This window comes from Protopterus annectens, chromosome 11.part0 (genome assembly GCF_019279795.1).
Source record: "Protopterus annectens isolate FY-2018-M chromosome 11.part0, PAN1.0, whole genome shotgun sequence".
Classification (NCBI taxonomy): Eukaryota; Metazoa; Chordata; order Ceratodontiformes; family Protopteridae; genus Protopterus; species Protopterus annectens.
Window position 1 is genome coordinate 74,955,428 of NC_056745.1, and position 12,351 is coordinate 74,967,778.

The following is a 12,351-nucleotide window of genomic DNA, read 5'->3' on the forward strand; positions in this document are numbered from 1 at the left end:
GAATGTACAATGTGATTCCATACTTCTACTAAATACTGACAAAGTCCAGAACAAAGTACTACTTGGAAAAATGCTGTAACCATTCCTCCAGACATTAAAACAAGGCAGATTATGAAATGCTTACTAGAAGTAAAAGCCCATTTTAGGATGTTGGACCATTCAGATAAAACCCTTTCAGACTCAGGGGACAAATGAAGACAACACACTGGAAGCATTCCAGCCAAAAAAATGAACTAGACAAGAAGGTACTAGTCCAGATTCATATACGGCGCAAGCATTGTGATAGGGCTGTTCTTGAATTCAGAAAGTGTACCAAAGTGTACACATTGTGTACAGTTTATAATAACCTTTATGAATCTGGCCTGCTATGAAGTAGTAATGCTAACTGTTGCACCACTGAGCCTCCCTAACATTTCTGAAACCGAGATACTCCCAGAATTAGATATACAACATATGAAGTATCACCTATTCTAATTACTCTAAAAACAGAGCTGCAAAATAATTTGAGGTAGATGGAATAGGGTCTATATTATATATTCAAACTTTCTAAACTTCGAATCACCTGTACAACCCTCTTCAACCTCTACCACCTCTGCTCTCTTTCACGTCTCTTTCCCCCTCTTTCCCAGTTGCCTTTTCCACCATACACTTCAAATACCTTCTAACCTGGGAACATACTCCTGTTCCTTAGCTAACTTCTTTAGCTAAAAATATAATCTGCAACAACTTATTCCTGTACTTTAGCTTAAAATTAAATTCTGCACCCTCAACTTCTTCTCAGTAAATTCCCTGTTCCTACTCTATATCATACCTTTATAAATACTTGACACCATGAAACGATATAACTTATGTTGTTCTCTGACTCTTAATCATTTTTATTTGTGTTTCTCTTTATTTTGACTGTAACTGTAAACACACTGTGTAGCACAATTTTATTTAATTGTACTCTTCTTCATTTAATTTGGATTTTTGTGTGAACAACTGTGTATAACTGCATATATATTTTTACCTCACTTAATTTTGATTTTTATGTGAATAACTGTGTACAATCACTATGTAATGCAGATTTTTATGTGAATAACTGTGTATAATCACTATGTATTGTGGAGCTTTTCTCCCCGGGCCTCCACTGAAAATGGTCTCCCTGAGCCCAGTGGGCCTCCCCTGTCATCAAACTGAAATAAATAAATAAATAAATAAAATAAATATGTTCGACAACATAAGATCGAAGTTTAAAAGTTCGTATATATAATAAAAAAAAAAAATTACCTTAATGGTGCAGGCAGGGGGGCAAGCCCCCCTGCATCCCCCACACCCCCCTACTTAAATATAGCAACTCTGAAATCGCACTTCAGTGCAGAAAAGGGAAAATCTCCCATTCTGCACCGAACAGCACCATTACATTTAACCTTTGAACACTTGAAATTTCGATCATATGGTGTTGACCATATACCATTCGAAGTTTCAAGCATTCATGGTTCTAATAGGAACCCGATGGAGTATACAGGGCTCTGAGGCTGTGAGGCAACAAGAACCAGACTTTGTTCTTCCATAATTACTACTACGCAAACTAATGAAACCACTTGATCAGTAGATGGTTATAAACACATGATATAAAAAGACTGCTCTAAGTGGAAAATGCAAATATGAGTGTTGCAAACATATCAAATGGCATAGTATTTAGAATATGTTTTACATGAAATCGTATAAAGCACATAAAATGTATGAAAATAGAAGCACTGTGACAAATCAAATAAACTGTTATAGTCTGTAACTTTTGCCCCAAGTGCAAATTATTTATAATGCAATCTCGGCATTATGGTCATCCAATCAGTAATTCCTTTTATGTTTTTTATTGCTACTCTATTTTTTATTCAAAGGGATGATTATGTTTCTCACACAAAGGAAGATAATTTAAAGTGACTCAGACGCAACCACAGAACTAGGAAATTCTGAACTAAGAAAACTAATATGTTTGCTTTTTTTTTTTTTTTTTTTTTTTTTTTTGCCTTTCCATAACAGGCAGATTCCAAAGGTCCTGGGACAATGATTCAGAGTTTCTTCACTGCTGTGTAATTACCTCCACAGTCACTGAAATAGCCAAACCCCAAAGATATTGCTGACAGGCAGAGAAGTGTTAGCACAGTAGTATTTCACAGTAACAACAATGTTAGAAGCCAGGAGTGAGGCTCCTATCCTAAATCCTTGCTTTGTGCCCTAAAGTGCTCCACTCTGCTATTCCCTCATAATCTGATTCACCAACACTTAGTGTTAATAAATCATATTTTGCCTGCAAGGTGGAAAGACAAAGGGCATTGAGGGCAATCCAACAGCATCTGAAACAACTCTCTTGAGAATTATATATATATATATATATATATATATATATATATATATATATATATATATATATATATAAATATATATAAGTCCAACCAATACAGCACCGGAATATGACAGGAGTGTGCTGTCTGAGTAGGTGTGACTATGCAATAGACTGCCCTATTGGTGCAAACCTACTATTTTAAAAGAAGGAAATGATGTAATATCAGTTATAAGGATCTGAGGAAGGGTCGTGGTGGTGACCCGAATGCGCTTATCTTATGTTCTTCTTTTTTATTGTTTTATTGTTATTTTAATAAATATATGGACTATTTAGTACTACTTAGTACTTCGCCTGAGTATATGCTTCAATAGGAAATATATTGTGTATGGCATGTCTGAGTGATATGGAGTTATGGAGCTACTAAGCTGTGCTCTAGAAAGTTAAAAGCTGTGTAACTGCTTGTGTTTTGAACATATTTGCAACAAGTAAAAGTTTGAACAGTAAATTGAGCTGTTGCTTGATCCTGGCCGTGTTTATTGTGCTGTTTGTTGGCGTTTTATTATATATATATATATATATATATATATATATATATATATATATATATATATATATATATATTTAGAGAGAGAGAGAGAGAGGGGTATACTGGAGGCAGAACAAAATGTCTTTTTCTGCTATATTTGCTATTTGAATAATTGTTTGACTTTAGTTTGTCAGCAGAAAAAGTAAACCTGCCGTTAAGGCATAGCGGCAGACTCATTCATCAGCTGAGGGAGTGCATTTGTTCCTGACTTGGCAGATTTGCAGATAAGCAATGACCATTTTAAGAAAACGCAGTGGGAGGACAATTCTCCATGCAGGGCCAGAGAAAACATAGCCAGAGTAGAAGGAGCATCAGACAGAGTATCCCCAAACTATATCAATATTGTAAGCGAAAGAATGATTTACATTACAGGGTGAATAAAGACAGACACAAAGTATCACACTAGTACTTAGTTCCAAACACTTTGAAACATTTGTGATGAAACAATCATGTGATACTATGTGATGGAATATTCCATAATCCATCTGCTTGTCCAGCACTAAATCATTATTTATTTATTTATTTTATTGTACATTTGTTGACCGGGAATGTCTGACTGAGCCGAAGCCCTTTTTCAGCAAAGGCCCAGGGAGAAAAGCTCCAGTACATACAAATATAACATTAAGTACATTAGTATAGATTTTATACAAGTAGAATACAGCAAAATCTTATACAGATAACAATTGGTTGTACATATATTAGATAAGCTGAGAGGAATATAAAGTACAAAAATCAGGTGTGTGAATTTTTTTTTTCAAATCTGACCAGAATCTATATGAGTATAACAGAGAGAAGTGCATAGACTGAGGAAAGGTTCAGAATGGAAAGCTTTCAATGAGGGTTCGAGCACCGGCAGATCCATTTCTTACTGAAATATTCCTTTAGTGTTAGCTTAAACTGTTTGGGATGTGCCTGTGTTCGAATCTTGAGGGGAAGTTTGTTCCATTCAATAGAGGGGCGGTAGCTATATACGTTTTGCCCTGCTTTAGATTTGGGCTTTTAGATTTTTAGAAGGTCTTGGGAAGAGCTACGGCGGTTTCTTGTAGGAGCATAGTGGGATATAATAGAATGTAAGGCAGGACAGAAAGATGGCTGATATAGGATTGAGTGTATGGTTTGGAGCTGAGAGAGAAGGAGGAGTTTGGGCAGTTCAAGCCAGTTTAAGTATCTTAGTGAGAGACAGTGGTGAGATCGGAAGGGTTGTTGGGTTGCGAATCTAGCTACTTTGTGATAAGTAGTCTGAAGTCTAGCAAAGAGAGAGGAGTTAAGGTAAGTAAGAATTTGAAAGCAACATGTTAAGCAGGGAAGAAGATAGGCATGAGTGAGGGCTATCCTGGCTTCTTGAGTAAGAAATTTATTTCTATATAGTAGACCTAGCTTAAGGTGGGTTTTCCTGATACAATTATTTATGTGTAGATCGAATTTTAGTTGGTCATCGATTGTAATACAAAGGAGTTTTGAGCTTGATTCGGCTTCGATTGGTGTCTTATTGAGTTACTGGATAGTGAAGGAGGTCTTGATGTGGTTGGCTGTTTTAGGGAGGAAGAGTAGGAGATTTGATTTTTTAGGGTTTAGGATGAGTTGGTTGTTGGAGAGCCATGTTTCTACCAAGTTAAAGGATGACTGGGTAGCTGTTAAGAGTTCTGAGTGAGAGTTAGTTATAGTTATGACTGTAGAATCATCAGCATATTGTATAATAGAGGAGAGTGGGCAAGAGGTAAAGAGCAAGTTTGTGAAGATGTTGAAAAGTAATGGCCCTAAAATGGATCTTTGAGGGACTCCCATTTGTATTTGTAGTGGAGTAGATATTGCAGTATCTCATTTTACAGATCGGAATCTATCTCTTTGATAGCTTTCAAACCATGCCACTGTATCAGGAGAGAAATTGAGGCTGGACAGTTTGTTTAATAGTAGAGAGTGAGAGACGGTATTGAAGGCCTTAGAGAGGTCAAGGAAGAGACAGGAGATAAGTTTATGGTCATCTCTGGCCAGGGAAATAGTATTGAGAAAGGATAGGAGTGCCGTACAGGTACTATGCTTTGGTCGAAAACCATGTTGAGTAGGTGTAAGTAGGCTTTCCTGAGAGAGATGATCCATAATTTGAATATAAATGCACTTTTCAAGAACTTTAGATAGAGGGGAGAGGATGGCAATAGATCTAAAGCTAGAGATTTCAGTGGAGTTACCTCCTTTGTGGATAGGTATGGTGTAGAAGTGTTTCCATATGGAAGGTACTTTAGATTCCGAGATGGAACGGTTTATGAGGATAGAGATAGGATAGGCAAGTGAGTGGGCAGCTGACTGGAGAAAGTAGGATGGGATGTTACCTGCAGATACAGAGCAGGGTTTAAGTTTGGAAAGTAAGATACGAATGTGTGTTGTGGGGATGGGCTTGAGAGAAAAGATTTTGGAAGGAGTTGTTGACGAGAAAGCTGGGTTTGTGTTGTTCTTTGTGAATTAACCCATTACCGTCCAATGAACAAAAACTTCTGAATATTCACAAACCTCTCAAATCTGCTGGGCCTTGTTTATAGTCGCACCATGTTGCTAAGGCCTGGGAGTCCTTACCTGTATCCATCAGGTCAAGACCCTCCCTCCCATCCTTCAAAAAACATTCCGCAAGACTTTCTAGACAGCAGCTGACTCTGTTCATGCTCAGTATCAGGATAAACTATCTCCCTAAATGTGGACAAATACCTGTTCATACCTTACATCTCCTTACTCTCCCTTCTTCCCTCACTTCCTTACGTGTATCAGTTTCTCGCCCCTGACTCTCTTCCTAAATATGACCGGAATCCTCTTTTTTCTTTCACTTCATATTGCAATTCCTGTTTGTATTGTACTAACTTACTTTAATTTCTCTATAAACTGGCCACAATTTCTTCAAATATTAACTTGTATCTATTCTTAGCCAATGTTTTTATGTTACATTATGTCTAATTTGGTATAATTATTTACACTGTAGATGTTTTGTATTATTTTTGAAGACTGTAAAATTATTGTTCTTAAAATGTTTTTTAATAGTTTGTAGCTTTTTCTCCCCAGCATCCATTAAAAATGGGCTCCTACCCAGCCAAACTTTCCTGGTAATCAAATGTCAATAAATAAATAAAATAAATAAACTGGCATATAGTCATATTTTGGGAGGAAACTTACAGATACACTAAACTAAATCTACAGTTTACTATGACCTTACTGGTTAGTGTAATGAAAAAGAATGGGAATTTCTGTGCTGCTTACCCAGAATATCAAAAGACTACACCAAGTTCTGAGTTCACATGTCTACTGATACCTGTGCCTTCTGCTGAGATCCAATTCTAGCAGACATCAATGGATTTTGTAGGTCCATTAATAAAGTTGATGGCTACTAATGAATCCTGATGGTTAAAATAGCCAAAGAGCTTTTGTTACTTTTGTCCAGGCTGGGGATATCCAACAAACCACTCACTGAGCAGGAAACCACATTTATGTCCAGGGTGAAGCATTGGCCTTGCCAATTTTTAAAGTGAAACAGTTAATAACATCAGTGTACCACCCACAAAATGAATGATTTAGTGCAGTGGTTTGATAAAAGGACATAGAGCAAAATGTAAAAACTGAAGGACTGGAGGCAGTTACTTCCCTACCTCCTGTTTACTGTAAGACAGTTGCCCCAAGTTTCAACAGGATTTGCCCCATTTAAGGTACATGGGAGATGTCTCTGAGGGCTGCTGGATACAGATAAGAAAGGAAGAGAAACATCTATTCAAACGTGGAATAGCATGCTAGGATGTGTTGTTATACCAACAGTGAATGAACATTTGCAAAGGGTGGATAACAAGAATGCCAGACAAGAGGAGTTTAAAGAAGGGGAGGGGCAAAGTGTTAGTGTTAACCCCTTTTGTTGAGAACAAATTCCTAGCAAGATGGCAATGATCCTTTGAGGTAACAGAGAAAATATGAATACTTAATTATAAAGTAAGGCTGACTAGGAAGAGAAGACTAGACAAAAAAAAAGTATATAAAGGTGTTAAAACCATAAAGGAAAGGAAACTAAAGCTGCTATAGTCACTCTGGAAGCTGATGTGGATACCAGCAATGTGGTACTAGGGAACGCTATCTCCAGGACCCGGAAATATGGTACCAGGAACACTATCTCCAGGACCAGGAAATATGGTACCAGGAACACTATCTCCAGGACCCGGAAATATGATACCAGGGAACGCTATCTCCAGGACCCGGAAATATGGTACCATGGAATGCTATCTTCAGGACCTGGAAATATGGTACCAGGGAATGCTAGTTCCAGGACCCAGAAATATGGTACCAGGGAACGCTGTCTCCAGGACATGGAAATATGGTACCAGGGAATGCTATCTCCAGGACCCAGAAATATGGTACCAGGGAATGCTATCTCCAGGACCCGGGAATATGGTACCAGGGAATGCTATTTCCAGGACCCGGAAATATGATATCAGAGAATGCTATCTCCAGGACCCAGAAATATGGTACCAGGGAACGCTATCTCCAGGACCAGGAAATATGGTACCAGGTAACGCTATCTCCAGGACCCAGAAATATGGTACCAGGGAACGCTATCTCCAGAACCCAGAAATATAGTGTCAGGGAATGCTATCTCTGCTGTTTAAGTAAATTAGACTTGGTCCAGGACCCAGAAACAAGAAGCAAAATAATTATTACTGAGAAACACAGACTTTATTTCAGAGCTACCTGGAAGGAAATAAAACTTACTAACATATCATATAACTATGCCAGGCAAAAAGGCAAACCTAAAGCCATGTACAGTTACAGACTCTCAAAGACAGGCAGTAAATGAGAAATATGCTTAAAACAGGAGTAACTGAAGAGTCTCAAAATGATTGGAATGGTCTGATTGTCTTGGTCCCTAAACTAGACATCTATGTAAGTTTTTGTAATGCCATCTGGAAAAGGAATGAGATACCAAGTGTGAGACTGACCCAATGGCTCAAGTGGATGACCTCATAGAATGCGTGGGCAAAGCAAGGTTTTTGACCACCCTAGATTTGACCAAGGGCTACTGGCAGATTCTCCCTTACTGCTGAAGCCAAAGAAAAGGTGGCATTCTCAACCCCTTAGAGTTTCTTTCATTATACTGTCATACCCTTTGGACTTCACAGAGCTCCTGTCAACTTTCAAAGTGTCATGGTTAGAGTTCTAAAACCTCTTGCCAGGTACTGAGCTGTGCACCTTGATAATGTAGTGAAGTATTCTGAAGAATAGAAGTCATGTTTAGCCAAAGTATAAGCTGCACTAGAACCTTTAAGATAAGTGGGACTTGTAGTAAATATTGCCAATTGTAAGCTTTGTATGACAAAATCTAGGTATTCATGCAGTGGATTTGAGAGTGGGAATTAAACTTCAGGCAAATAAGAGATAAAGAAGAATTGAATAATGCGCAGTACTAAACTCCAAGGTGAAGGCATTCCCAGGACTAGCAGGCTATTTTAGAAAGTCAGTGCCCACATTTGCTTCTGTAGTCAGTCCTCTAATAGAGTTAATAAATGGAAAGGCCCTATTCCAAGTTGGATCAAACGTGGCACTATACGAGGCTTTTAATCATCCAATAATATTCTGTGCTCAGAGCTTGTAGCAGTTGTCTCTGATTTTTACAAATAATTTATTATTTATACAGATGTATCTATCTGCAGTGAGTAGAGGATTTTTTTCACAAAAAACAGATCATGAAGAATACCCGCCTGCTGTCTTATCAGAGAGAGGAACAGAGCAAAGGCAAAGTACTGCGTCCCACCATTAAATAAGCACGCACTTCACTTCAGTACCACTTTACATAGTCAATGACCACACACCCCTGCAATGGTTACACAAACACAAGAATGACAATAATAAGTTCTACGGGTGAGTTTTATCCCTCCAAATGTTTAAGCTCACAGCCTAGCGCAGACCTGGTACAAAAATACCAATGCAGATGAGTTATCCTGACTCATATAGATCAGGGAGTTCTGTGATAGGAGGGCGGCATCATTATGAAATAACAGAAGCTGAACAATGAAAAATATATTTTTTGTGCTTTCTGCTGTGATTTGTTATTTGAATATGTGTCTGGCTTTAGCTTGTAGGTTGGGAGATTAAACCTGCCATTAATGCAGAGCAGAACACACATTGAGTGAAAGCACTTGTTGGAAAGAACTTAGAAGAGAGGGCCTCTAGGTGCAGAGGGAATATCTCTTAGTGGAGAAGGAATATCTGTGCAGAAAGGATGTCTGCTTCTCCGTAAAGAGGCAGAATTCCTCAGAGAACTGCCTTTTGATACAGAAGGAATATTACCTGAATGAGTTTTTGTGTCTTGGTACAGAGGAAGAATCTTTACAGGAGTGCAGACTCCTACTACTTGTCAGCTGTCTTGTTGGAGGCAGAAACCTTGTCAAACAATCTAAAACCTTTCTATTTCTGTTCCCAAGTACAATTGTTTTTGTTTGGTTATGGCATATATATATATATATATATATATATATATATATATATATATATATATATATGCACACACACACACACACACACACACACACACACACACACACACACACACACACACACACACACACACACAAGAAATCACCAATGAACTTTGACAAAAAATACAACTGACAAGTTCACTGGCAATCAATATAATCAAAACAAAAAAAAACATTTAAGTGAAGCAATTGCAAATGTAAACAAATGAGTTATATTTTATGTACAGCAAACTGCTGTGTGTGCTCAGCATTCCTGCCTTTTGGGTCACTTGCTTATATAAATTAGCTCTGTGTGTTGATCAGTCTAACATCATTCTTATATAAAGTGTTATATGTCTACCTATAAACTGACTACTACGAGAAGTTCCTTTCCTTTCCACTATTCCATTTTGAGAAAAAGTTCACTCATTTCTGCTTTAAATACCAAACCCCACTGACAGACTTCTAATCATTGCACGGGGCTTCTTGTGATTCCCTTTAAATGCATCATTATTACTTACACACGAAACAAAAATGCTGGCATTAACCTTTATTGTTTATAAAGCAATTTTATTAACTTGGTAATAATAAAACTCATCAGGTAATAACATGCTTCATTACTGTATAATGTCTTCAGCTGTGTGTTTGATAGAAATGTTTTAAAATAGTTCTTTTTTTATTTATTTCAGGACAACCTTCTTCATTATTCTATTTTCTCAGTATCTGAGAAATATACCTGTACCTTTTCCTGCTTTTAACAAGACTCAAAAGTGTCATGTGTCCAAACCGAAAATTTTCCAAATGTTTCCTGTAAGTAGCATTTAATTCTGTGATAAATAAAATATGTTTTCTGTTTCAATGGAATGCATTGGCAAAATGACCATTATACATTGTTATTTATATTCAGACAGCCTGCTTAATCTATGAGGATGAGTTCACTAATGATATTATGACATTCCGCCAATACAGGAAGTAGATACCTCACATTATGACATTCCGCCAATACAGGAAGTGGATACCTCATATTATGACATTCCACCAATACAGGAAGTGGATACCTCATATTATGACATTCCATCAATACAGGAAGTGGATACCTCATATTATGACATTCCGCTAATACAGGAAGTGGATACCTCATATTATGACATTCCGCCAACACAGGAAGTGGATACCTCATATTTTAACCATAGATGCGGGGTGGGGGTTTAGCTACAAGGGTGCAGTTTCAGTTTCAGGCTTCAATTCCTCCAACACACTGGGTAAAATAAAAATTAACCATGACCCTGTCATGGCATATTGTCATTATACAATGCCATTATTTTAAAAAAGGCCTTATTTATTTTATTTATTTATTTAATTTTTTTGACAATGACTGTGCTATACTACATATTACTTTTGTCTGCAATGATGTTAGCATAAGGGAGATGTAATTAACAGATACTTGGTATGACACCACCCTTGAACACAAGGATGTATTTGCAGCATAAAGTACATTCACATTTTGTTTGTTTTGATTCTGGAAGTATAACAGAAGATAAAATAATAAGAGGTTGTTAAACATGTAAGGTCAGTGCATTTCAGAACTTAATAACATATGCAGGTTGTTTTGCTCTGTGATGCATAGGGATAAAACCCTAGGTGTGACCCATATGTCCAGAGATTGATTAGTGACTTGGCGGCTGGAGGAGTCAACGTGGGAGAGCGGGAGTCCTCCCCTCTTAAAGGAAGTTAGGTGGTCTAGCCCACAGACATGCTGGAACTTACTCTAGAAAGTGACAGAGAGGGAGAAAGAGAGAGAGAGGTGCATGCCATGCAGTATATGGACCAGTGACATGCACTTTGACTGCACCAAGCCACAATTACAGGTACCGTTAATGGAGCCCATGCTCATTTGGAAGACATAGCAGGCCCATACATAAGAGTTGTAGACTTTGTCCATTCTCCTTGCGCTCATGTACATCATGAGCACTTGCAGATCACTAAAGCCAATAACTCTGCTGGTAAAGCACTATTCTCTTACACCATAGCCAAATTATGGAACTCCCTCCCACCCACAATTACCTCCATACCATCATGCACCCACTTCAAAACTTTACTAAAAGCGCACCTAAAAACATGCTGGCTATGCCCTTGCAACTCCCACTCTAATATCACCCACCCCATCCAACCACTACCTTTCTTTCCACTCCAATAACTACCTTGATTATAGCAAGCTCAGATGCTCATAAGCCTAGTACTTATTATACAGCAGGAACTTCTTATTGTAACATTTGTTAATGTCTGTTATGTACTTCACAGATAAAGATTCTAGTTGTCTACTAATGTACTATGTTCTTCATCTGTAAATATGTTGTAAGTAATTGCTATGTAACTTGTTAATCGCTATGTAATCCAATGTAACTACTGTCTGTTTATTTTAACTGTGGAGTTTTTCTCCCTGGGCCTCCGCTGAAAATGGACCTACGTCCAGTCGGACACTCCCGGTCAACAAATATAAATAAATAAATAAATAAAAATAAATGATGATAACTTTTCTTGGGTGGCTGTCTCTGTTAGAATACAGCCCAGTAGCTGTCCTTAGGGGTCACTGCAAATGGTGCTTGGTTTCTTGTTGTAAGGTAAAGCTGCAGCAGTTGTGCTTTTCAGCCATACTGCTCTATGAAGAAGTGGTGTCGCAGCCTTCTGGTTTCAGTGTTGTAGCTCACAGGGAAATAAATGTCTTGCAAGCTACATGCCGAAACCCCAGAGAAATCATATAAGCCAATTTCAATTCTAAATCACGATTATAAAGTGCTTATGTCCATAGTAGCTAAAACAATGGCAAAGATGTTGCCAAAACTGATAGAGATGGATCAATGTGGTTTTCTAGAGGGGAGGTAAACATTTGACATTAATAGAATAATGATGATCCAGAGGGGAAACAGAATATAAGAAAATAGTGCTATTTTTAGTAGCTCTTGATG

The 12,351-nt window shown here is 37.8% G+C and overlaps 1 protein-coding gene across 1 annotated transcript in view; it reads left to right on the forward strand.

Moving 5' to 3' along the window:
* Positions 1-12,351, forward strand: part of LOC122815177 (solute carrier family 23 member 1-like) — a 489,586-nt gene that overhangs the window by 302,831 nt on the left and 174,404 nt on the right. The window contains exon 6 of the mRNA XM_044087457.1: positions 10,075-10,195. Coding sequence (XP_043943392.1) covers positions 10,075-10,195 — 121 coding nt within the window. The remainder of the gene's footprint in view (positions 1-10,074; positions 10,196-12,351) is intronic.